General features: G+C 40.7%; 3 protein-coding genes across 3 annotated transcripts; 2 read left to right on the forward strand and 1 right to left on the reverse strand.

Annotated features, from left to right (window-relative positions):
• Positions 1-160: 160 nt before the first annotated feature.
• On the reverse strand, positions 161-1,664 carry ccdc86 (coiled-coil domain containing 86). The gene is made up of 4 exons (XM_004549461.6): positions 1,002-1,664; positions 646-775; positions 471-545; positions 161-338 (listed from the first exon to the last, which is right to left on the reverse strand). The coding sequence occupies exons 1-4, from the start codon at positions 1,529-1,531 to the stop codon at positions 189-191; spliced, it is 885 nt and encodes a 294-aa protein (XP_004549518.1). The 5' UTR covers positions 1,532-1,664; the 3' UTR covers positions 161-188.
• Positions 1,665-4,778: 3,114 nt separating this feature from the next.
• Positions 4,779-19,733, forward strand: glb1 (galactosidase, beta 1). The gene is made up of 16 exons (XM_004549462.3): positions 4,779-4,990; positions 7,047-7,216; positions 7,558-7,708; positions 9,596-9,656; positions 9,742-9,836; positions 9,928-10,108; positions 10,270-10,328; positions 10,409-10,530; positions 11,384-11,424; positions 11,526-11,638; positions 11,815-11,889; positions 12,458-12,547; positions 12,632-12,745; positions 17,981-18,112; positions 18,412-18,651; positions 19,014-19,733. Exons 1-16 carry the CDS (start codon positions 4,934-4,936, stop codon positions 19,242-19,244), a joined length of 1,932 nt encoding a protein of 643 aa, XP_004549519.1. The 5' UTR covers positions 4,779-4,933; the 3' UTR covers positions 19,245-19,733.
• A 2,386-nt stretch (positions 19,734-22,119) lies between these two features.
• LOC101479530 (ecto-ADP-ribosyltransferase 5) lies at positions 22,120-24,466 on the forward strand. Its single transcript, XM_004549467.4, has 5 exons — positions 22,120-22,336; positions 22,494-22,589; positions 22,687-23,405; positions 23,861-23,908; positions 24,008-24,466. Exons 2-5 carry the CDS (start codon positions 22,530-22,532, stop codon positions 24,084-24,086), a joined length of 906 nt encoding a protein of 301 aa, XP_004549524.3. The 5' UTR covers positions 22,120-22,336; positions 22,494-22,529; the 3' UTR covers positions 24,087-24,466.
• The last annotated feature ends 2,108 nt before the right edge of the window (positions 24,467-26,574 follow it).

Here is a 26,574-nt window from a genome sequence, read left to right on the forward strand (position 1 = left end):
ACAGTTTCACAAATATAAAACCAGCATTATTATAGTTGCACTGAAATGAGTTTGTAGTGATATAAAAATACTGTCAGCCACCAGTGCTCCCCCTCAGCCTCAGTGAAGTTTTAATAAATAAATGAGTGGAAGACAAGAATGAGTCAAAATCCAGAACAGATACATTTTATCACATTTATTTCTGGACTTTAAGTTAAATCTTGGTCAGAGTTCTTCTGTTTCTTTGTGGGTTTGCCGCTCTGCTTCTGTGACTTCTGCAGCAGAGCCAGCGTGTCTCGCTTCTCAATCTTTCTGAGATGTTTCTTCTTCATCCTCTTGATCTTTGACGTATTCCGGATCTGAGAAACAAATGAGACATAAAAGTCAAATATGAGCTGATTGGAATATTACAATAAACCGAGAAAGCATTGACACACGAGGGACTGAAGAATATGCCAGTATTTCTTTTAGCTGGAGACAAGTCGACATACCACTTGAACAATCTCAGCTTTGCGTTCGTTCTCTTCTCGACGTTTTAAGTTTTCTTCTCTTCTTTTCCTCTTTTCCTATTAAAACAGGCAAAAACACAAAAACAAGTGAGGTGCAAAGCGTTGACAACACAATGGTCAAGCAGACCTGCATCACTCACACAGCCTGCCTCCTTACCTCCTTCTGCCGAGCTTTCTCATCCTTAAGCTGCAAAGAATACTGCTTCACCAGTGCCTTCTCCCGCTTGGCCTCCATCTTCTTTTCCCAAGAGGAGCACAATTGTTTGTCTCTCACTAAAGCTGAAAACCTTAGAAGACAAAAAAGGTTCACACTAAAGTTTTACCAACAAACTTTAGGGCGATCTGTACAAGACATCTCATTATAAACGAAACCTTATTACCAAGAACTCTCATCACCATCCTCATTAACTGCCATGTACGTACTTTTCATTCACATACAGTACTTAATAATAATAATAATAATAATAATAATAATAATAATAATAATAATAATAATAATAATATCGTCCTCACCTCGCCTTGCTCCGGTCCTTCCACACTCTTCCAGATTTCGGTTTTCCCAGAGGAATGGCCGGGCGGGGCTTCTCACTGGGAGCTGGGCGGGGCTTCTTCGGGACCGGCTCTGCTGGAACAGGTCTGGACAGAGGAGCGTCTCCGCTGCCGTTAACTGTGGATTTGTTTTCTGTATCCGCCGCTGGAGTCACTGTCTGTGGCTCAGCTGGTTCCGGTGTCGGCTGCTCTGCCCCGGGACAGGGCTCTGGTTCCGCTGGCATGCTGGACCTGTCCTCGGCCGGACTCACAGGTTTCTCCTCTGTATTTGTTTCCTCCACCTCTACCGGTAGCTCCTGGAGGACTGACCTCCTGCTCCTCCGGCTGGGAGTCCTCACCGGGGCTTCAGAGCCGAGCACCGGTGCTGGAGTCCGGAACGTGCGGCCGCTGCGGGTCCGTCTGCCCTCCGCCGGTGGTTCCTGGACCTGCTCCGCTCCCGGTTCCGCCTCATCGGCGGCTTTCTCTTCTGACACGGGTCTTCCTCTTTTTGGCATATTTTTAAATAAAGTAACAGCTCATTACTAAACCGTACTTCTGTTTCCACGTGTGAGCTCTCCCAGCGTTGTGTACGTCGCGTTATTTCCGGTGTCGACGATAAACAACATGGCTTCACATTACCGCCACCTCCAGTTCTGGAGGGCAAACTACAAATTTGAACTTCCTCTAAGGAGCGCCATTGTTTGGCTTTAGCTTTTATCATGAAAACTGTGGTGTTTGCTCTTTGTAATAATGCTCATATAAATGTGACACCATCAATGTGTAGCTTAGTTAGCTCCATCAGTGAGTCAGTCTCAGAGATACCTCTAGAGTTAGATAGTGAGTGAATTTAGCTTGTCACAGTTCACATATACACTAATTAAACACACTTGGATTTTGGGTGTCTTCTTTCTTTACAGCCACAATCAAATTTGAGAAGTCAGTGTCTTTGGTTGCATGTCTTATTAAGGCGAGGTTGCTGGAAGTGAACCACAGAACACAGAGAGAAAGATCCTGAAATGACGCTAAAATACAAACAAGAGGAAAGTGGTCAAAGTATTTGATGAAGGCTGAAGAACCTCATAGGCCGACTTCATATGTAAACTTTAATTTGTTTCATATTTTACTAAATTTAAAACAGGGGGATTTCAAATCAAATGTCATGTAAACCTCAGTAATGTAAGTAGCTGCTGTGAGGCCTTTTTGAGCTTTTTGGGTTGAGGCCAAAAAGACCAGTAGAGGTCCTTAAAGATTTGAACCCTCAGAATCAGTTTGCGCTTCACTGATCTCAACCTGATCCCGATTTACAAACTTATTACTGATTTAATTTTCAGAAATGCAACTGAATAAGTTAAATAAGCTAACAATTTTACACTTTTTTTTCCTTAAGGGCAGCAAATTTAGTTTAAAAAGAAGGAATAGGGCTTTGTTTGGATTCATCACATCACACCCATGCAAGTAGTAAAGCTTGCAACCCCCTTTTTTGATTTGTTGTATTTTTATATTTCATAGTGCAGTTATGACAGGTATAAATACCAGAAGTTATTAGAAGCAGATATTAAAACTGAGACCTCAGTCATGCCATTTAACCTTAGCCGAGCCTTAACTGTGGGAGATGTGAAAACATTTTTTCTTAACTAAAAATCCTCTTCCTTCATTGATGTGATTACATTTAGTCACCCTTCAGACCCTGATGGAAGAGTCTGACTTTAATGCCAGAGTGACTTCATCACTATCCTGGCAAAGTGTGTTAGTGTTTAGGTGTTACCCAAGATCCACAGTGACGGGAGACAGCTAAACCATTTAACAGGTTTCAGTGAACAGTTTCAGGAATGTGCAACAGCACACAATGTTCACAAGCAGTTTTCCAAGGACCAGGACTTCCCTCAGGTAAGTGTTACCAAAACATGGATTCAGACAAGTATTTCCATAGGAACTGGGAGGGTAAGGCTTGCAGTTAACCTTCCAGAACAGAGGAGTCTCTGATGAGACTGAGGAATTGGGACAGGAAAGTGCTGTCAGTAAGTGGAAATGCGAAACAGGTTTGCCTGCTTGAGTCTTCCCTCGACCACACCGACTCCTGGAAAAGAACATGCATGCAACTTATAGAGCTAGACAACAGAACTGCACCTGGAGGACAGGAAACTATGACATGATTTGACCTTTCACCTTTTTAGACCTTCCCAAAGCTTCCTTTCTGTCTAATCCAACCATAAAGGGCATGTTAATCGATTATTAACCAGGTACTGACAGGAACACTGAGACAGGTTTGCTTGTTGTAATTTAATTTGCTGTTGTAATTGTAATTTAATTTAATAATTGTATTTGATCCAAGTCTCTGGTACACTAACTGTCAGTATTTTTCAGCATAAGGATGCATCACCTGAAAAAAGCATATTAGAAGTTGCCACTCCAAGCCCCGGGCATCAATAAAGTCAATCCACGTCAAAGCGTACCAAAGCCTTCTTAAATAGCACAGCTCTGCCCCCTCTCACTTCTATCTGCTGTAAATTTGAAAGCTTTTTATTTTTTATTTTTTTTTGCAAGGTCCCAGAAGATAGACTGTTGCACATGTTACTGCTCACAGCAGAAAACAGGCCAAGTGTTTTCAAGTGTTCATGGGTGTTGTTTTGTAGGGGAATCTTGCCCATCACAGGGGAACCTGAACTTGTTTTCCCTCCACACACATGGCCATCCCACCGCTCATAGGCTCATCAGCCTTCTGTATAATTATATTGCTTATAAAGAATTCAATATTTTGTTTTAACTGCGATAAGATCGAAGCTTTAAGTAGAATTAGACTGTGCCTGACCAATTGGTGTAAAAACTTTAGGGCCAAGAACTCGTGACTGTACTGCCTGACTTTGTTCTAAAGTTTTTCAGGGTGGGATCTCACCTGTCAGAGGTGAACCTCCACTGTTTTTATTTTTTAACAAAATTCTCAAAAACTTGCACAAAGTCTTTATCTCCACATTCTTATCTCTAGTTAAACCACATCCAAACAGTTTTCTCACACAGTGTCCCTGCTCACACCGAGGACAAGGCCAAGTATCTGTAGGCCACCCCACAGTGTCCCTCATAGGTTCATCTGCTTGGGTTTTACTTAGTAGAGAAAAATGCAGGTAACTAAAAGACACACACACACACACACACACACACACACACACACACACACACACACACACACACACACACACACAGTCCAAATGAAACAGCTTACTTGACACACCTTTTAAAGTAAAATGTTACATTGTGAATATTTAAAAAAAAAAAAAAAAAACGTCTTCAGTGCCTTAAATAAAAGGCCCAACACTGCCACCTGCTGGCTTAAAAGCGTCCATACGCCACCATACGGCACAATAATAATAATATTTTAAAAAATAATAATAAAAATAAATAAATAAAACTAGGACGTCCTCTTTTCCTCCTGCCTGGCAGCTCCTTATTCAACATCCTTCATCCAGTATATTCATTGTCCCTCCTCCGCACAGGTCCAGACCATCTGTTCCTCACCTCTCTCATGATTTCCAGACATAAAAATATTGCGGATTTAATACATTGTCGTTCTCTTACCCATATTTCCTTCTGCTGTATATTGTATTTTTACTCTATACTGTCAGATTGTACATTTAAAAAAAAGGCTTCTATCCCATAGTTCAAAACAGTGACTGTCATTATTTCAAACCCTTTGAATAAAAAGCTCAACACTGCCCTCTGCTGATGTAAAAGCGTCCACACTCCACCAGCATATCACATGATTTCACTTCCGCGAGCCCAAATGAAACGACTCACGCGCAGTAGATCCAGGGACGTAAGGTCTGTCGCCGACCGTGTTCAGATAAATTCTGCATGTTTTGGTAACTTTGGATGCGCTCCGAGCCTGAAACAGAGCAGCAGGACTCCTGAGAAGACTCGTAATCATGTTGGTGCTCAAAACTGGCAGCGTGCTGCTTCTGCTGATGCTCTTTGGACGATCAGTGAGTAGACTACGCTTTTAAAGATAAAGTTTTAAACTTGTCTGGTGCATACTCTGCAGCCTCATTACACGAACATGAAATTGGGTGCTGTGATGTGAGATCATAAAGGTTTTTAACATCAGTAGTGTCAGGCTCATGTATCGGTTGTTGTTTGTCAGAGTTTTAGACTATAAAGATGAATGGTCGATAGGTTACACTGGAATGTCTAGCAGAGCTGAAACATTTAAAACCATGTTGGGATAACTACAGGATCTTAATGAGACATCTTTTACTGAGACATCCTGAGATCACCTGAGATGTCAGCCCTGTGCCATAAAAACACGAACTTGCTAAATTATGACCACTGCAATATACAGCGCTAAGAAACAGCGCTTCCTGGTTTGCTTATATTTTGGCATATTTGTCACACGTACATGTTTCAGATCATTAAACACATTTGTAATGTTAGACAAAGATAAGCTGAGTAAATACAAAATGTAGTTTTTAACTGATCATTTCATTTTTTAACAAACAAACAAAAGTTATCCACATGTACCTGGCACTATGTGAAAAAGTTAATGTCCTTCGTTCTCAAATTATGAATATACACAGACTCATTAGCCACACTTAAGCCTGATTACTGCCAGGCCTGCTGATTCAAGAAATCACTTAAACAGAACCAGTCTGACAATCTCCAAAAGTAACACATCATGGGACAATCTAAAGAAACACATAAACTCCAGTGAAGCACTGTGAGAGCCTTTATTCACAAAAGGAGAAAACGTGGAACAGTGGTGAACTTTCCCAGGAGTGTACGGCCTCGCATCAGCAGCTCATGAAGGGGGTCGCAGAAGAACCCAGAACAAGATCAAATGAACTGCAGGTCTCACTTTCCTCAGTGAAGTTCATGATTCAAGAATAAGAAATAAAATGGCCTGTATTTGTATAGCGCTTTAATAGTCCCTAAGGACCCCAAAGTGCTTTACACATCCAATCATCCACACATTCACGCACTGGTGATGGCAAGCTACACAGCCACCCTGGGGTGCACTGACAGAGGCGAGGCTGCCGAACACTGGCGCCACTGAGCACCACCAGTAAGCAACGGGTGAAGTGTCTTGCCCAAGGACACAACGACCAAGACTGTCCAAGCCGGGGCTCGAACTGACAACCTTCCGATTACAAGGCGAACTCCCAACTCTTGAGCCACGATCGCCCCATAAATAAGAAAGAGACTGGGCAAAAATGGCATCCATGGGAGAGTTCAAGGAGAAAACCACCAACACATAGAACACAAAGGCACACATTTGAAAAACCATGTTGATGATCCCCGAGACTTTGGGGGAAATATTCTGTGGATTGATGACACAAAATCTGAACTTTTTGGAAGGTCTGCATAAAAAGAACATAATACCAGCAGTCAAACATGGTGGTGTTATTGTTATGTTCTGGGGCTGATTTGCTGCTTCAGACCCTGAACAACTTGCTGTAATTGACAGAAACATGAATTCTGCTCTCAACCAGCAAATTCTGAAGGAGAATATCTGAAGCTCGAGCTCACCGGAGTTACATAGCAGAACAGTGATCTGAAACACACCAGTAATTCTGAATGGCTCAACAAAAAGAAATGAAGGTTTCTTTTGTTGAGCTAAGTCAAAGTTTGGACTTCAGTCCGACTGAGAGTCTTTGGCACAACCCTAAACAGGCTGTTCATGCTCGAAAATCCTCCAATGTGTGTGATTTAAAACAATTTTGTAAAGGAGAGCGGGCCGAATTCCTCCACAGTGATGTTGCCAGGTATCGCAAATGCTTGATTATAGCTGTTAGTGCTAAGATTGGCCCAACCAGTTATTATGTTTAGGGAGCAATAGCTTTTTTCACACAGCGCCAGGTAGGTTTAGATGACTTTTTTCCCTTAAGAAATTAAATGATCATTTAAAATGAATATTTTGTATGTGGCTGGGTTATCCATGTCTAATTGTAAAATGATATGAAACATCTATGTGTGACAAATATGAAAAAAAAAAGGGGAAAAAAGATTCAGATGTGAATCTGTTGTGTTGTGATCTGTCTGCAGCTCGGGGAATCTCCTTCATTCACTGTGGACTACCAGCATGACTGCTTCTGTAAAGATGGGGAGAAGTTTCAATACATATCAGGAAGTATCCATTATAACAGGATACCCAGAGTCTACTGGAAAGATCGGCTGCTCAAGATGTACATGGCAGGCCTGAACGCCATCCAGACGTAGGCTTACTTCCTCTCACTCTCTGTAATCTTCACATATCTGTGGAACTGATGTGGAAACTGAAGCGAATGAACTCAGCTTATAAGTTAATAACTGTGGCAGTTTTGCTCTGTTGATGCAAACAAACACATAATCTTAGCACTATGATGCTCTATAAACTAAACTGTAAATAGATTACATGTTAGTGAATCCAAATTAATTTATGGCGCAATCATGACAAAATAGTTATAGAACTAAGGATGTATGATTTGATTTAAAGCTTCATGTTAATGAAAGCACAAACACATCTGACAGGTTTCCTGTTTGTTTGGATGACACTGACGTTTCAGTCACTTTGCAGGTACATTCCCTGGAACTACCATGAAGCGCTTCCAGGCTTGTACAACTTCAGTGGAGACAGAGATTTGGAGCATTTCCTTAAGCTGGCGCAGGACATCGGTTTGCTGGTCATCCTCCGGCCAGGACCGTACATATGTGCAGAGTGGGACATGGTGAGTGAAAGTGTTTGTTGACTGTGTTTTTATAATAAACTATTACAGGACACTTAAAACATGCACTTGCCTTTTATTAATAATGTGGAGAGTCTAATCCCTCCATCAGCCTTAACCGCTTCTTACCTGGTCATCTACACAGTCGTTTCCAAAAAAGCTGGGACGCCGTGTATCCGGTCGTTAAGTGATGACGTGACGAATCCTACTTCCGGGCCTAAAGTAGTCTGCGTTTAATATGCCTTTTGTGTTGTTAACATGTTTAATGTTATGTATTTTCTTCTATTTAATCTCAAAAAACAGTCAGTGATCACTGTTGACCTCCCTCGGCTTTTATTACCACTAATCATTTATTTAAGCTCAGTTTTTAAAACCTTAGGATGTAACTACAGCCCAGCCCATGCAGCAGTATATGAATGACTAACCTCGTATTGTGGATGGATTATCTCAGTTGTTCTCCTGGCTGAAGTTTGGTCCTTTTACAGCATCCTGCCATGCGATTACATTTGTTCCTGACCACTGAGAACACTCACGTTAACTTTTATCGAGTGGAAAAAAAGTTAGCTTGTTTATATTATGCTAACATAGCTGTGTCGCTAGCACATCATTATATACCAGCTAGCCCAACTTCAGTAACCCTACAAACGTCACTGCTGTTTAGTTTTCCGTCTTCATTTATGCTGGAAGTGATAACAGAGCTGTATGTTTTAATTTGTTTCCAAAACCCCGCAGTCAGGACATGCTATATTGTATTTAGATAGAAGCTAGCGAGCTAACTCCCTGCTAACTTCTAACTCCGTTAAATGTCATAAATTCCGTTTTCATGGATGCCTGGATGTTAAACTCAATTGTTACACCTGGTAGAGCAGAACGCTGATCATTTTATTAAAGATGAAAGACTTTAGACAGTTTTTCAACTCTCAGTAATGCCATAGTGATCGTTTGATATATGGACCTGCAGCGGAGTTTAGGTCCAGACACTGCTAGTGACGTCAGACTTAACAACCGGATAGTGCAGTGATTTGGTGATGTTTTTATTCACAGTTGAGCACAAAAAAGGTAATTTTGGATTTGAAGGTTATCAATATGCCTCAAAAAGGTTGTGGATGGGCCATGTTTACCACTCTGTAGCATCCCTTGTTCTTTTAACTACAGTCTCTAAACATGTGGGAACTGATGTGACCAACTTTAGGGAGAGGACTATTGTCCTGCTCTTGTTTCATATCAGATCTAGCTGCTCAACAGCCCTGGGGGTCTTCTTTGCAGTATTTTTGGTTTACTAAAGCTAAATGCTTTTAGATGGTGAGAAGTCTGGAAGGCAGTCAAGCCTGTTCATCATCCAGGCTGCAAAGTCATGCTGTTATAACAGAAGCACTGTGCAGTTTAGTATCATCTTCATCTGAAATCTGCAGAAATTTATGAATCAGATAGCAGTGATTTTCTTTTTATTTAAATGTTTGGCCAGAAACTGTTGATGAATAATTGATGGATAAAAGGATAAGTAACAAATTTCAAGTGTTGAGTTGATCCTCTCGGGACCCGGAACACCGCTGTAAAATTTTATATTTCCCTCTGGATGAACCGAATTGCAAAGCTTCCCAACCTTTGGTGCAAAGCATCATAACATTCCCAGAAACCCATCACGCCTCATAATTAACCTCTACTGCAATACATACTCTGTGGTCCCCATAGTAATTGTCTTTTTTAGCAACGAATAGAAACTGAGTTTCTATGCTATGCCATGCCTCAAAGCTTTAAACATGCATTTAGCAAAAATTTCTTAATATTAGTATGAATTGCAAGTTATATTTCTGCTGTTTAAGTTTCACTGGACTTTATGGTGTATTTAAAATTTCACGTTATCTATTTTTGTGTATTTCTGCCAACCAGGGTGGTCTGCCTGCCTGGCTTCTCAAAAAGAAAGACATCGTACTGCGCTCTACAGATTCAGGTGAGAAACAAAAGCAAATGGTAATGTAACCAGTAGAAATTGTATATACAGCACAATTCGCAACAGAGTCATTTGTGTATTCCAGACTACATCGCAGCAGTGGATAAATGGATGGGGAAGTTGCTGCCTATGATAAAGCCGTATCTCTATCAGAATGGTGGTCCGATCATCACTGTTCAGGTGAGTCCAGGACTTTCCTGGTGTTTGGATTTGTACCTGCTTTAGCTGCTGTTGTTATGTTTTACATCATCATTACATACCTGTTTGATAGGTGGAGAATGAATACGGCAGTTACTTTGCCTGTGACTACAACTACATGCGTCACCTGTCCAAGCTGTTCCGCTCTTACCTGGGTGATGAGGTGGTGCTGTTCACTACAGATGGGGCTGGGCTGGGCTACCTCAAGTGTGGCTCAATACAAGACCTCTATGCCACTGTGGATTTTGGGCCGGGTAGGTATCTGTCAACGGTAAAATGCAGAGTGAGGTGAACACTCTAAGCTGAAAACTTCTTGTTTTTTTTCTGCACTGACTCCTTGTCACATTTCATTAGTCATTCACAGGGAAGTAGCAAAAACAAATGCATGATTATTATTGTCTCTTCCTTTTGCTAGGTGCTAATGTTACTGCTGCCTTTAAAGCACAGAGACAAGTTCAACCTCACGGGCCTTTGGTAAGGGTCGCCCTCACAATGTTCTCACAGCATGGTACGTTTTCTCTTTAGGTGCTCACGGTGCTGTTTTTAATTCACAGGTGAACTCTGAATTTTACACTGGATGGCTGGACCACTGGGGATCACATCACTCGGTTGTGTCGCCCACTCCAGTGGCTAAGGTCCTCAGCGAGATGCTGCTCATGGGAGCAAACGTCAACTTGTGAGTTTATGGATCTCAGAGACTGATTGTTAGAGACAGTGAAGGGCTGTATCATCTAAAGCTAGAAATGTATTGGTGAAGTGATGCCTCCAGGGATCAATCCACTGCTACAACTGCCACCTAATACAGTGATTGGCCAAACATGGTGCACAGGTAAATGATAGAAGGTTCTTATCTATCAGACATTATGGCAGCATCATGTTGCTTAGCAGCCACTTAGCAAGATGCTAAAATGATTTATGCACTGGTATTGTATCGTTTTAATTTTACAACTGCCACACAAACATTAAATTAGCTGTTCCTAGCAACAACCTTGCAACAGGCTTAAGTGACAAAAATCTTTGGTACCGATCTACCACCCCATCCCATAATGCACTTTGCATTTCTCCTTCATTTACCTTTTTCATTCTCTTGTGTTTATACACCATTCTACATTTCCACAGTGTGTCAGGGTGGTGTGATCAAAAAGTTTCAGCCAAATGTTTCTTCTACAATAAAAAAAAAAGACATCTCCTTTGACAACACAGTTGTGAATAACGGTAACAAAGAGGCATATGAGCTTCTTAGGTGACATCTACAGGGAGCAGGTGAAAAGAAGCAGATCTGTAAAACATTATTACTCTGTGTAGTGTGTGATTAATAATGAGTCTGATCTTAAATCCACACTTGAACATTTCCATCTTGAGTTTGCAACTATGGCAAACAGTGATTGAAATGGGCTAAATTATTGTAAGAATATACACATTGCTATGTAAAATAATTGGATACTAGCTAATTGCTCTACATTTGCAAATACAGCAGGTGCATATTTTAGCTTATATACCGGTACTCACCTTCCTTCCTCCTCACACAGGTACATGTTCATAGGAGGAACCAACTTTGGATACTGGAATGGTGAGTCCACTTTGACAAACTGATCTGCTGAGATGATGATTGTTTCACATGACTTCTGACAAAACACTGCCTTTTGTCTGACTGTCACTTAATACCCTCAGGGGCCAATATGCCATACGCTGCACAGCCAACAAGCTATGACTACGATGCTCCGCTCACAGAAGCCGGAGACCTCACAGAGAAATATTTTGCCATCCGAGAGGTGATCAAAATGGTACGAACAAGCGTAAGCTTCTACTTTTACAGTGTCTAATATCTGTGAAGGTAATAAAACACTGGCAGCATTTCATTAGCATACGCTAACTGTAGTTACAATAAGTAATTCATTGTTTCTTTTGAGTATGGTTTTCTTGTATAAGCCATTTTGACAAACTTGCATTTTTCCAACAGTACAGTAAGGTACCAGAAGGGCCGATACCACCAACAACTCCAAAGTATGCGTATGGTGCCGTAACAATGAAGAAGGTGGGTGATACTCATCACCTTTAATAAAGTCATTAAAACAGTGTTATAGAGTTTTTACTGTTTTATTGGATTATGCTTCAAATGTTATGTTATACTTATGTTCACATATTTCACCAGACACAATGTACCAACTCTGCAGAAACAGGAAGCTCACCCTGTGACATTATTAGCACACACACTTTGTGACACACACACACACACACACACACACACACACACACACACACACACACACACACACACAGCTTACACACAGACAGCATCAGGACCTGCGTAACAGGAAATGTGATTATATTTGCATATTGACGATGTAACCTATAAAAATAAACGAATGCTGCAGTTCGTGGTGTCGCTCTGTCTGAGATTCACCCGTGCAGCACGTTAACTATCTCGAGTGTCTCAGTGTTGTTTATTCACCTGACTGTTTGTTAACTGTAAATCTCTGACAAACAGCTACTTTTTTAGCACTTTAATAATGATTTTCACATTGCTTTATTAAAAAATGGATAATGAAGCTTATGGACTGATGAAAATTAAAGATTAAAGTTTGACCTTGTGCCACCTGCAGCTCCAGACCGTGTCGGATGCCCTAGACGTACTGTCTCTCTCTGGCCCTGTCAGAAGCATCCATCCTCAGACTTTCATCGACTTGAATCAGGTACCAGTAATTGTTCCGTTTTTCCCGTTTTATCAGCAATAATAACTTTGTACTGTCATTAACGAGTCTCTTATGCTCCTCTAGGCTTTTGGTTTTATGCTTTATAGGACCATCCTGCCCATGGACTGCACCACACCAACTCCACTGTCATCTCCACTGAATGGGGTCCATGACAGAGCATACGTGTCAGTGGACGGGGTGAGTATCAGATGTTAGGTGGAGGTTCTTCTTCATATGAAGCCAGACTTTATCACAGTTCGCTCAGTCAGTTCAAGTTTAGACTAGCTGTTGTTCTTAAATATTTCGGTGGAAGCCAAACGTATGCATCATTAAACTTACACAACTTTTGCTTTCATTAAGTTGTTGTCTTGTTTTTTTTGATTAGGCTCCTGTGTTCATGTTTAGTAAGTCACTTATTTATTCATTAACAAACTTCGATGTCTTTTGCATCAAAACCCATAATTTTTTTTGCAGTAACCGCTGTGGATAAAACAAGAAAAAAAATCATAATAAAATCATTAAAGATGCAGCTGGATATGTTACAAAAGATGAAAACAGAAATGAAACACTGAAAAGAACTGATCTGCAATAAGCACAAAGTACAACCGCATACAATGACACGACAAGGACGGCACACTTTACTGCCAAACAACAGCAGGATAAATAAAAAAGAGATATTCCACAATTAAGGTAGAACTAATAAAGTCATTTCGTCTTTATTAGTTCAGTTTATTAACTGAACTTTATTTATATTTATATATATATATATATATATATATATATATATATATATATATATATATATATATATATATATATATATATATATATATATATAAATATATGACACACACACAGTGGGGCAAAAAAGTATTTAGTCAGCCACCTCCTCTATCTGCCGGTGGTACATACCGTGCAGGGGCCTGTCCTTCCATGATGGTTCCTTGTCTCCCTCCTCTTTCTTGGGTTTCTGCTGCCTGAGGTATTCACTGAGCACTCGGTCAGTTGGGGCCATCTTCCCAATGTATTCTTGGATGTTCGTTGTCTCATCCTGGACTGTGGTGCTGACACTCACCAGTCCCCGGCCCCCTTCCTTCCGCTTAGCGTACAGCCTCAGGGTGCTGGACTTGGGGTGAAACCCTCCATGCATGGTAAGGAGCTTTCTTGTCTTTATGTCAGTGGCTTCTATCTCCTCCTTTGGCCAGCCTATTACCCCAGCAGGGTACCTGATCACGGGCAGGGCGTACGTGTTGATGGCCCGGATCTTGTTCTTACCATTCAGCTGACTCCTCAGGACTTGCCTGACCCTCTGCAGGTACTTGGTGGTTGCAGCTTTTCTAGTGGCCTCTTCATGGTTCCCATTCGCCTGCGGGATCCCCAGGTACTTGTAACTGTCCTCTATGTCTGCAATGTTGCCTCCTGGTAGTTCAATCCCCTCAGTTATGACTACCTTCCCTCTCTTTGTTACCATCCGACTACACTTCTCCAGTCCGAATGACATTCCAATGTCATTGCTGTATAGCCTGGTAGTGTGGATCAGTGAATCGATGTCTCGTTCACTCTTGGCATACAGCTTGATGTCATCCATGTACAGGAGGTGGCTGACAACTGCTCCGTTCCGTAGTCGGTATCCGTAGCCAGTCTTGTTAATGATCTCACTGAGGGGGTTCAGGCCTATGCAGAACAGCAGTGGGGACAGAGCATCTCCTTGGTAGATCCCGCACTTGATGGTGACTTGTACTATGGGCTTGGAGTTGGCCTCTAGTGTTGTACGCCACATCCCCATTGAGTTCCTGATGAAGGCTCTTAGGGTCCCATTGATCTTGTACAATTCTAGGCATTCCAGTATCCAGCTGTGGGGCATTGAGTCATAGGCCTTCTTGTAATCAATCCAGGCAGTGCACAGGTTGGTCAGTCTGGTCTTGCAGTCTCGGCTGATTGTTCTGTCTACCAGTAGCTAGTGTTTTGCGCCTCTGGTATTCTTGCCAATCCCTTTCTGTGTCCCGCTCATGTATTGACCCATGTGCCTGTTCATCTTAGCCGATATGATGCCTGACAGGAGCTTCCATGTAGTACTGAGGCAGGTTATTGGTCGGTAGTTGGAGGGGACCGGTCCCTTCTTGGGGTCCTTGGGGATCAGGACCGTCCGGCCTTCAGTTAGCCATTCCGGGTGTCTCCCGTTAACTAGCAGCTGGTTCATTTGTGCTGCCAGACGCTCGTGGAGTGCAGTCAGCTTCTTCAGCCAGTAGGCGTGAACCATGTCGGGCCCTGGTGCTGTCCAACTCTTCATACTGGAGACCCTTTCTTGGATATCTGCCACTGTGATGGTTACTGGACCCTGTTCAGGGAGGTCGCTGTGGTCTGCCCTCAGATCCACTAGCCACTGAGCATTGCCGTTATGGGTTGCGTCCTTCTCCCATATGCTCTTCCAGTATTGCTCCGTCTCCAGCCTTGGTGGTGCTGTTCTCTTATTATTATTATTGTTCCCTTGCCACTGAGAGTACACCTTTGCTGGTTCTGTGGAGAACAGCTGGTTTATTCTCCTGCCTTCTATCTCTCTGGTGTACCTCCTCAAGCGGCTGGCCAAGGCTGTGAGTCTTTGCTTGGCAGTTTCCAAGGCCTCAGGTATGGACAGCTTGCTGTATTTCTTATGCACCTTCTGTGTCGCACCTTTCTGCAACTCCATTAGTTGGCTAACCTCCCTCCTACTTTGATCTTGCCCTCTAGCCTCCTTCTCCATGGAGGGTACTGCCCCTTGTGGCTGTTCAACTTGTAGCCAAGCATCTCACTGATCACTGCTGCCGTATTGTAGATCAGCTTGTTAGTGTCGGTAATCGTGGTTGTAGGTATCGTCCGTAGTGCTGCATTAACATCATCTAGCAGACCTTCTGAGGGTACTTCACGTAATCTTGGTAACCGACTACGGGGGATACAGGTTTCAAGCAGCTGGATAGTGTAGTGGTTAGACTACACGCCTTTGGAACAGAGGATCGCAAGTTCGATTCCTGCCTGGGGTGTCTGTATCCAGTAAGGGTCCTAAGGCTAGACCCCCTATGCTAAGCAAGCCTACCGCAGACATGAGCGAGACAGATAAATATGAAGGCATGCCGGCTCGGACGTCGCCCGGATCAACAAGGTCCGCGTCAGGTGTTGAGGAACCAGGGCACCCTGATGAAAAGTGGGCTACTGGAACAAGAAGGCATCGGTGGGCTATATATATGTGTATGTGTATATATATATATATATATATATATTATTTTAGGGGTGCAACGATACACAAAATTCACGGTTCGGTTCGATACTTTGGTGTCACGGTTCGATATTTTTTTCGATACAAAAAAAATGTTCATGCATTTTTAATTTGTCATTTATTAAAATTATAAATATATATTTTAACTCAAAAGTACAGTTTTTAAATTTAACCCTAACCCTTGTGCGTGTTTTTTATTTTGACAGCGAATGCGCACCTGCGGACCACTTATGTGCAGCCCTGGTTATTTAGCTCGTCATATTGCAGCCACAGAAATTCTTTTGTCCATAAAACCATAAAGCTGCACTTTCTTTTTGCCTTATAGTCTGATTTGTCATAACTTCTCCGTTTTGTGGTAAGCTTTTCTTTGGCTGTCACTTCTTCACCCTGACCTGTCTTATTTGGCTCAGCAGAACTAAAATATATATCTGTCTGTGAAGGTTCTCAGTCATCCAGGTCATCGTAGTCAAATATAAATCCTGCTGCTTTTACACACGCACTCACATAAGCTCAGCGATTCTCTGCGCGATCAACCTCTCACATGTTTAAGCTTGCTGCGGGAGATTTCACTTGTCATGTTTGCATAGTAAGCTAACAATTAATAAGACGATGTCAGAGGAATTGGTGCACAAATTATCATCACTCACAGATCAGTGCTGTCGCTCTCTATACACAGTTCGCACGATTGCAAAGTGAAAGCAAAAAAACAAGCGCAAATTCAAACGCGATTTCAATATGTCACATATTGACAGTGGCTCACCGATGCCAATGACATAATTACCCAGCTACATTTCCGAAAGAATGCAAAAGCATTGACATATATTTTTCCTACAATAGCCCGACGGGCAGGGAAGAGATAGATTTTGGTAGCCCGACTGAAAAGATCGCTAGCCCCGGGACGTCGGGCTAGCGATATTGCGAGCCCTGTATCTGATTGAGGAATCACTCATCTTTGGAAAAGAGAGTTTATTACAGAGAAATGTCTCTTTCCAAAATAAAAGCTATACTATCCGCTTCTTCTGGGCTATATTCTCAGCAGCATAAGGAGAATCATGTGCCAACAGCTGTCTAAATGACTCGGCTAAAGTTAGTAGCATGCTTGCTTGTTTTTTTCTGCTTCCACTTGTCTTTGCACTAGGATGATGTCGGCGTAAATGTGCAGTCATATTCGTTGTGTTCCCACTAGTGCTTTCAGGTTAATCTCGTTGAAATGACCTTAACGCCACAACACGGCAAATCTCCGTTAACGAGCTACCGCCGATCGCCCCGTGCATGGGGCTAGATGGCCAACATGTTAACGAGCTAACTGCGTTAACACACTAGCTCCCACCCATGTAATTGAGCATTGCATGGCAAACATACTGTTTTACTTTAGTCCATGACTCGCTTACCTTCAGGGTCATACGTCACATGAAAACCAAAATAATTCCAAACGCCAGATCTGAATGCCCTGCGCTCTTCCTTCTGACGATGCTGTCTGTGTTGAGCGCTCAGTGAATCTGCGTTCGACTACTCCGCCTAGGCTGCACTGTCGAGCCTAGGCGGAGTAGTCGAACGCAGATTCACTGAGCGCTCAACACAGACAGCATCGTCAGAAGGAAAGTTGATAAAATAAATCAAAAATTTTGTATTGTTCGATACATATGCGTACCGAACCGAAAGCACTGTATCGAACGGTTCAATATCGATACGAATATCGTTGCACCCCTAATATATATATTAGACCTTTAAATCATTCTCTCCTTTTTCACTGAGTAGGTTTTATTTTTTTATTTATTTTTTTTGCATCTGGATTCTTCTTCCTTCATCTCAAAAGAACTGAAATTAAAAGAAAAGAAAAAGGAGCTCTAGATGTTTAGTTTTCCCTCAAATTTCCTTTAAAATCTTTTTCAGATGTGATACTTGGTGTGGGGTTTTTTGTTATTATTATTTTGAAAATAATATTTTAAAAGTGCCATTTCCGTTACCTCCTCGTGGTTCTTAATCTTTCTTACATTTTCATTTAAGTCTAAAACTACAGGTAGTATAATAAGATAGATTAGTAAACAAAACAGGTTAAGCTTTTAAACTTGATATAATCTCCACTTTTTCCCCAAAAACTGCTTTGCACTGATCAAGAAAATGTGATTATTTCTGCTATAATCTGGATTTTTTTTACAGATTTTTTTTTATTTCTTCTCAAGCTGGCTGTAGGAATTCTTGAAAGGGATAAAGTCTTAAGCATCAATGTAACCGGGAAGGCTCGAAGTCAGGTGGACATACTGGTGGAGAACATGGGCCGAGTAAACTACGGAAAACAGATCAACGATTTCAAGGTTTGTTTCTGTGCTACAACATGTCGTGCTGATGTTTGTCCTTTGGACATTTTAGTGTTTGTGTAAGTATCCCAGGTCTATGGTCATGCGGAATTTGGTCACTTTTGTAAAAATTGTCCAGAGGTTCATGTAGGGTTTTTTTTGGTTCTTCAGAGTTTCATCAATCAGAGATCAGATAATAAAACATAATAATTGACACACAAACAAAACTATTTTCTGTTTATCTATTATTATTATTATTATTATTGTTAGCTGTTTAAAAAAACAGTCCCGTGAGATCTTCTCTTCTCTTATCACAGGGCTTGGTGTCTAATCTGACCCTGGGGGCGGACCTTCTCACCGACTGGACCATGTACAGTCTCAGTATTGATGAAGCAGTCATGAAGGGCCTCCTCGGAGAAAAAGAGCCTGCACTTTTTGATCCACCTCAGCCAGCTGATCTCTCCCCTCCAGCTTTCTACGGGGGAAGCTTCGTGATACCCGACGGCATCCCAGACCTCCCTCAGGACACCTACATCAAGCTGAGCAGTTGGAGAAAGGCATGTGACATGTTTTATAGCACGCACTGGTGCTAACTTGTCAAAAGACAGGTTTTGCTTTTCTCTGCTGAATGTTCTTATGCATTTAATATTTTTGGTTTTAGAGGGTCTGCTGGATAGAAGGTGACAGTTTGACCTCAAAGTACATGTGTTTATGTGACTGTATACAGACTGAATATTCATTTTTAGTTGCATCCTGGTAAATGAAATTATTGTGTACAATTTTTTAGGACCAGGTGGTGTATTAGACCTTTGACATCTAGATAGATACACAAGATATTTTTAATTTTTGTTAATTATTTAATTTTATTTTGATGAAAAATGGGCTAAGTAGCTTGTCTTTGTGATTTTGTGTTTTTCAGGGACAGATCTGGATAAACGGCTTTAATGTAGGACGTTACTGGCCGACTCGAGGGCCTCAGATGACACTTTTTGTCCCTGCTAACATCCTCAGTACAGCTGCACCAAACAATGTGACCGTCCTGGAGCTTGAAGGGGCTCTCTGCGGCTCTAAAGCGTGCACTGTGGAGTTCACCAACACCCCCATCCTCAATGCAACAGTCCAGTCTGACTACAAACAGCACAGTTGTTAAAGAGGATTTACTGTGACGATAAGAAAACTCTCCGCTGCACAAAAGGGATCTATTTGCACATTTAGACTCATTGATTTAGCACTTGTTGGGTCACCTCAACAATCTTTCTTTTTTTTTTTTAAACTATGAAAAGTGGTTAAATTTGGGAAATAATATCAATGATGTGTGTTTTTGTGCATTTTGCTGAATTATTTTAGCCTGTTTTTTATCAGCACATTAACTTCGGGTTTCTCTACCTCACTGATTCCACATGATTCCAAATTCACAGACTTTTTTTCCTCTTCAAAAAGGGAATGAAGTGAAAGCTACTGAAAGCTGTTTTTTTTTTTTTTCTTTGTTGTTCAAAACTCAGATCAGGGAATTATTGTATTTTTAAATTACTGCGGGATTGCTGCTTTTATTCTTTTACATTACATTACATGCACTCTGAGTTTGATTTACCTTTATACACCTTTCAAATAAAAACCAAATAATTTGGAATTTCAGAAATCCCCTTTGTCTTGTCTTTGTATGAAAAGATACCAGTCCGCCTGGCTGCTGTGGTGGTACAGTGGTTGGAAGGGTTGGGATCTGCTGCCGAGGCTTGTCTGTGTCCAAAAACATGGCTGTAGGTTCTTCTGAAGTGGCCTTGGGTGAGGCTGCACTTAAGTGCACAAAAACATGTAGTCCTCTCTATAAAAGGTAAGCGTTGTTTGTGGTGGGAAATACTGGGTGTGATGTATCCATCACCATAAGGCGAACAAAGCCATTATGGCCACTTTATTAGATATACTTAGCTTGTTAATACAAATGTCTAATAATCCAATCACATGGCACCAACTCAAAGCATTTAGATATGTAGTCATGGTGAAAACAACCTGATAAAGTCCAAGTGACTGAACGTGGTCTGAATATTGCAGATAGTGCTGGTCTGCTGGGATTTTCCTGCACAAAACTGTGTAACCCAGTGAGCAGCGGTTCTCTGAGTGAAAGTGTTTTGAGGTCAGATGAGAATAGCCAGACTGTCTCCAGCTGATAGGAAGGCAACAATAAGTAGATTGGGTAGTATTTTACAATCTCTGGCTCTCTTCCACAGCATGACTTTGTCCTGTCTTCCTTCTCTGACCCCATCCAGTCGCGGTAGATGGCCGCCCCTCCCTGAGACTGGTTCTGCTGGAGGTTTCTTCCTGTTAAAAAGGGAGTTTTTCCTTCTCACTGTCGCCAAAGTGCTTAATCATAGGGGTCATATGATTGTTGGGATTTTGTCTGTATGTATTATTGTAGGGTCTAACTTACAATATAAATCATCTTGAGGTGGCTGTTGTTGTGATTCGGCGCTGTATAAAATTGAATTGAAAAACATTGCCTGCTCTAACAAATCTTGATTTCTGGTGCAACATTTGGATGCTAGGGTCAGAATTGGATATAAAACATCCATCCTTGTGTCAGGATGCAGGACCTGCACGACTTGATGGATGAATGAATTCTGCTCTCTACCAAAAAATTCTGAAGAAGCATGACCGGCCATCAGTTTATGCCCTGACGTTCAAGAGCTCAGGTTATGCAGCAGTGCAATGATTGGAAACATACTAGCAAGTCCATCTCTGAATGGCTCATCAAAACAGGGTTTGGAGTGGCCAAGTCAATATCTGGACTTGAAATAAGCCGAGACACTTTGGAACGTCCTAAAAAGTCTGTTCATGATTTGAAATTGTCAAATGTGACTGAATTAAAACAATTTTGCAAAAAAGAGTGGGATAAAATTGATCCATAAAGATGTGAAGGCCTCATTGCCAAATGCTTGTGTGCAGCTCTTGCTGCCAGGGGTGTCACAACCAGTTATTAGCTTTAGGGAGCAATAACCTTTTTTACACAGTAGGCTGGATAACTTTGCTTTTCTTTTCTTTTATATGGAATCATTGTTTCAAAACAAAACCACCATTAAATGCAAAACCCCCAGACTGAGAAACGGCTTCATTCCAGAAGCTGTGAGACATCTCAATACATAATGGACAAGAAACTGCTACTGTGGTGTAATCACTACAGATACTTTGCTGCTAAAATACTTATACCTACACTTCTATACTTTATACTGTTACTCAGGTTGTTGCACTTTACTTAATTTGTATTATTCTATTACTTATCTGTATTATTTATTACTTATTTGTATTATTTTATTACTATTTGGTACTATTTTATTACCTGTCATTCTGTTGTTTTTATGGAAAACCTGTGGAAAACCTGTGGGTATGTAATTTCGTTCCATCTCATGTAAACATGCGATGAGAATGACAATAAAGCTTCCTTGAATCCTTGAAAACAGAATTGTTAAAAGTTATTTGATGATCTGAAACATGTAAGTGTGGGAAAAAGACACACACACACAGAAGAAAAACTCAGGAAAGGGAAGATACTTTTTCACAGCGCTGTGGCGATTTCTCTGGTTATAAAACAAATCTGAACAAGGTTACAGGAACTCAGTGGATAAAGCAGGATGACTGGATATCAGGTATTCCAGTGAGAAGTTACTTCCTAACACAGGAAAGACTAAAGAACTGCATAGTAAGATAATGTATTTCATTTCTGTCCCGATTCTTTTATGATGGGCTGAGAATAAACAACAAATACTCAGAGCAGGTCCGGTCAACAACAATTATTTATTAAGCACATATATGTGGTAGATCCACACGACACCACCCAAAGCGCAGTCCGGTAGATCTCAAATTGGAAGCACACAGGCTTCACTATTTTAAAGGGCTGAACACGCACTGTCTGCATAAGCAAAGTATGTTATCATGCAACAGTGACAGTTAACTTCATCCCCCTCTAAGGCAGTAATGTTCACACCCACTTACAGTCTCAACGCTCTTTCACTCTGTTTTGTTTCCTGTTGCTCTCGTTATGAGGCCCATGATCATGAGTTTCACATCCTGTTCAAACTTTACCGTATGCAGTTACAAGCAATTTATTAACTTCTGGATTACTATGACACTTACTGCTGCATAATATATATTTTCCAAATTTCCTGGAGCCTGCTGTGCTTGTGGCTTCCCTGCAGTTTGTTGCACCCTTTTTTGTGAGGTGCTAAGGCAAGTTTACTCTCCTTGTTTCAGGTATGTGCCTTTCAGCCTTTTCAACATTAACACTTTGAAGTTGTCATATTCAAAGGAAACTAAACAAATAATTGATCATTCACATCTTGTCAGTTCCATGTTTCTGGACTGTGTAAAGTGTTAAAGAACTTTTTTCTATCCGCATTTGATCCTGCAGTGGTTTCTTGCAGTCTGTAGACGAAGAGGCAGAAAAATGGGGCAGAAAAGAAGAATGCTTCTTGCTGCAATAATTTTTATAGCTGTCTATTACAAAGTAAGAATCATAATTCAAACAAATATTAGAAGGTTAAAAAATTATACATTTAAAAATGTCTTTTTAAATGTCTTTTTAAATGTGATATATCAATTAGGTGACTGCGAAGGAAACAAGACTACTGGATGTCCAAAAGACCACAAATGTTGTGGATGATCTGTACTATGGATGCCGTGAAGAGGCCATGAAGAAGTTCATCGAGTCAGATGTGTTAAAACAAGAACTAAATAACAGTGAAGGATTTCAGAAAGCATGGAATAAAAGTATTGAGTGTTCAAAGCAGATCCCTCAAGGACGAAAAGAGCATAGTGCTGCACTTTCAGTCTATATTAATGAGGATAAATCGTTCATACAAACACTGAACAAAGCAATAGAGACAATGGGTGGAAATGTTAGCATCTATGAAGACCACTTCAACCTCAAGTCTCTTCATTTCCTGCTGATGGACTCCATGAGGCTGCTGAAGCCAAAGGAGTGCAAGAACGTTTATGTTTTTCAAGATGGTCAAAACCAACCACAGAAAGGCTCCACAGTGAGATTTACAAGTTTCACTTTAGCTTATTCAGACTATGAAGAGCTAAAGAGACTTGAAGATGTCAATGAGAATACTATTTTACATCTCACTTCATGCTTCTTTGTCAACCTGAAAGACTATGTGTGCGGTCAAGAACAGGATGAAATACTCTTATCTCCAGCAGAAGTTTTCACTGTGGAACAAGTGGAAACAAAAACTACATCGGATGGTGACGAATACCTTGAGATTGATTTGAAACAGTCGGGACTGAAAAGCTCACACAACTGTTACATCTTTTCACGGTAAGATTCATATTCTCTCAAGTAAAGTGAATTTTTTTTTTATTAGTTCTACAGAAATTAAACTTAGAACTACAAATGTATCTTTCAGTGTGATGTTAAATATATAAATATGTTTTTTATGTATTTGAAAAAAAAAAGTTCTAGTTGCATATACTAAAATACTTAAGCCCCATAAATCAAAAGAGGGAAATATTGGTGTCTGAAACAGTCTGTTACTCTGTTATAACTTAGTGGTTGTTATTGCTGTAAGTACACAGTAATAACTGGGGAATACTCAGCTTATCAAAGCTTTTATAAACTCTGATGTAAAATTAAGTGATGTGAAAAGTAGCAAAAAGAGGATTTTAAAATGTGAGGATTGCTCTCCACATCTCCACTGGGGTTGAGTGTGGTTTAAATAAAACCACGTGTCAGTAGATTTTACTTAAAGTATTTTCTCTCCTTTATCAATCCAGGATGTCAGTAGGTCAGGAGACTACCACAGCTGTTGCAGAGCGAGACAGGTAAACTATTATTATTAATGATTATTTTTGTAATAATAATAATAATAATAATAATAATAATAATAATAATAATAATATGCTTTTTTCCCATGTCTTCAGGTCTCCTCCAGCTGTTGTCGCCACCCTGTGGCTTGTATCAGTGCTTGCAGCCTTATCTTCTGTTTCTTTAGCTGTTTAGCAAAAACAGTTATCATTCAGAGTTTTCTGGGTTTTATAATCTGCAATATTGCTTTGATTATTCATACACCTTTTTTTAGGTCTTTATTTGGCAGATTGTGGTGAATTGCAGTATTGTGTCAAAATATAGTCAAATACAGTTTTCTGCTTCTGTCATATATTATGAATTATAAACTCAGTTTTTATTTTCTTTATGCACGCTAGAAAAATGTACAGCATACTTGAAATATATATACAGTATGTGTTTATTATTTCTTGTTAGGGTTTGCATGCCTTTAAAATGATTATAGGAAATGAGTGATGGGAATGAAAAAAGCCGATATGTGTCGATAAGGTCAGAATAAAGGTTTGGTACAGTTGCTTCTGGTGTACCTCCAAGTATTCAACAATGGAAATACAATAATTCTTTAATGCAATTCTGGAAAATGATTGTATATTATATTTAATATATGTATATTACAACATAAACGACTTTCAGGAAAACTTTAATGTATGATTCACAGGACTAAACTAAATACGCCCTTACTGATTAGGGTAAGTGGCATTCAGTAGTGATGTGCGATACCACTGATTTTCTTTCCGACCCGATACCAAGTATAATTCAGGGTGGTATCGGCGATACTGATCCGATACCGATACTCTGTACAAAAACTTTTTTTTTTTACTGTATCTTTTATTGTATCTCAAATTATAGCTTCATAATGATTACAGGACGTCAGATTACTTGTTCTTATCACTTAATAATGCAGAATTATCATACAGAAAACTGAAGTTGTGCGCCATTTGAGCATGTTGCCTGCCTGCAGCACTAAAGGACTCCTCGAGAGTCGTCTGTCTCGCCCTAGCAGCACCTGTCCCCCTCCTCGTCTTTAGTTCGCCTCAACATACGCTTGTCATATTCTGTGATATGATTTACTCTGAGGTGTTTGACGAGGTAAATGGTGTCGCCACAACACCTCACTTTCTTGCCACATGTATCACAAACCGCATCTTGGCGGCAGGCAGGCAAAAATATTGCCGTTCAGTGCCTTCGTAACTTGAATTTTTCGTGAAACGGGGTATTCGTAAGTCAGGGTTCCACTGTATTAAACTTTAGGACAATTAGAAAAACTCTGAACAGGTATGAAGGTTGTTTGAAGGTTTTGCCAGGATAAAGCTTCTTCTATCTAAAAACATCATGAAGCACAGCTTAGATTTGTAAAGCTGCTTTGGCTTGTTTTGTAGTCACAGGACCTGGGAACCTTGCTGTACAAAAGGCCCCGTAGTTATGGTTTTATTCTGTTCAGTTGTTAGTTCACCTGTAGTTTTTAGAGTGGCCAGTAGAGGTCACCCCACCGCTTTGTATGAGAGACTATGTCCAGGGAGAAACGTGGGCAAAGCACCTGAGCTTTTCTGCTCCAGATTACCGGCAGAGAATTGGTTATTCCGTGAGAAGTGTGCGTTAATGAGCAACAGACCACACACACACACACACCCATGCCCACGCACCTAAACCTGTATGCAATACCTGCTCCTCTGACAATCCCTGTTACCTTCAACTGTGTGAAGTCAATACAAGAGTCTGCACTATCCTCGGTGTCTTCATTGTCTCCCTTCTGAACATTCATCCGGGCCTTGAGCAGTGTTCTGGTCGACACTCCGGGGAGTGGTAGCTGCAAACCTGAACAAGCACCTTACAGTCCTTCCAGTACAAGCTATCTACCCAACACTTGCAGTCACTGAGTGGACTTTGAACTCATCTGTATACTAAAATATTCCAGAGTCAAATGTGAGGCCATCTGCCTGACATTTAAAGTTTGACTCAAACTTGCTCATGCAACAGGACAATGATCTCAAGCACAGCAGCAAATCTGCAACATAATGGCTGAGTAAGAAAGGAATGAAGGTGTTGCACTGAGACCAGTCAAAGTCCAGACCACAATCTACCTGAAATGCTGAGCTGTTAAGAGAGCTGTGCATGAACAAATTTTTGCAAACCTCAAGAAACTGAAGCAACTTCCAAAATTTCTCCACAATGATGTGACAGACTGACAAAGTCATACAGAGAATGATTATATCAAGCTACTGCTGCTAAAGGGGTTTGTACAAGCTACTGAATCATGGGCATACTTAGGTTTTTGGTTTTGTTTAGTCTTTATTAATTGGTATTATTGTAGGGATTTTTCTTACAATATAAAGCAACGTGTTGTGGTTTGGTGCCATATAAATAACATTTTATTCAAACTGAATTCGTTTTTCGTGTGTCCCAGTGTATGAATGAACTGCCATTGTTAAAGTTTCATATATATCCTGTGTTAATAAATTCGCTTTCACTGGAGATTTTACAAAACTGAAACTTCTCACGTGATCATTTTGTTTGTTTACACAAATAAGCCCACTTCGTTCATGTTACTAAACCGAATAACTAAAAATAATAATTATGTATAATTTATTACAAATATTCAGACTTATAAACTTAAATTACATTCATGCAAATTAATTGTTGCTGT

This window comes from Maylandia zebra, linkage group LG6, assembly GCF_041146795.1.
Source record: "Maylandia zebra isolate NMK-2024a linkage group LG6, Mzebra_GT3a, whole genome shotgun sequence".
Classification (NCBI taxonomy): Eukaryota; Metazoa; Chordata; class Actinopteri; order Cichliformes; family Cichlidae; genus Maylandia; species Maylandia zebra.

What these genes read in the sequence shown, in the direction of transcription:
- ccdc86 (XM_004549461.6), bottom strand. Translation starts at nt 1,531, where the DNA reads ATGCCAAAAAGAGGAAGACCCGTGTCAGAAGAGAAAGCCGCCGATGAG. An exon ending in AGAAAGCTCGGCAGAAGGAG is followed by an intron (nt 546 to 645) that starts GTAAGGAGGCAG and finishes CTGTTTTAATAG; the next exon opens with GAAAAGAGGAAAAGAAGAGA. An exon ending in AAGCTGAGATTGTTCAAGTG is followed by an intron (nt 339 to 470) that starts GTATGTCGACTT and finishes TTTGTTTCTCAG; the next exon opens with ATCCGGAATACGTCAAAGAT.
- glb1 (XM_004549462.3), top strand. Translation starts at nt 4,934, where the DNA reads ATGTTGGTGCTCAAAACTGGCAGCGTGCTGCTTCTGCTGATGCTCTTT. An exon ending in GTGCCGTAACAATGAAGAAG is followed by an intron (nt 11,890 to 12,457) that starts GTGGGTGATACT and finishes TGCCACCTGCAG; the next exon opens with CTCCAGACCGTGTCGGATGC. An exon ending in AACAGATCAACGATTTCAAG is followed by an intron (nt 18,113 to 18,411) that starts GTTTGTTTCTGT and finishes CTCTTATCACAG; the next exon opens with GGCTTGGTGTCTAATCTGAC.
- LOC101479530 (XM_004549467.4), top strand. Translation starts at nt 22,530, where the DNA reads ATGGGGCAGAAAAGAAGAATGCTTCTTGCTGCAATAATTTTTATAGCT. An exon ending in AACTGTTACATCTTTTCACG is followed by an intron (nt 23,406 to 23,860) that starts GTAAGATTCATA and finishes TTATCAATCCAG; the next exon opens with GATGTCAGTAGGTCAGGAGA. An exon ending in GCTGTTGCAGAGCGAGACAG is followed by an intron (nt 23,909 to 24,007) that starts GTAAACTATTAT and finishes CCATGTCTTCAG; the next exon opens with GTCTCCTCCAGCTGTTGTCG.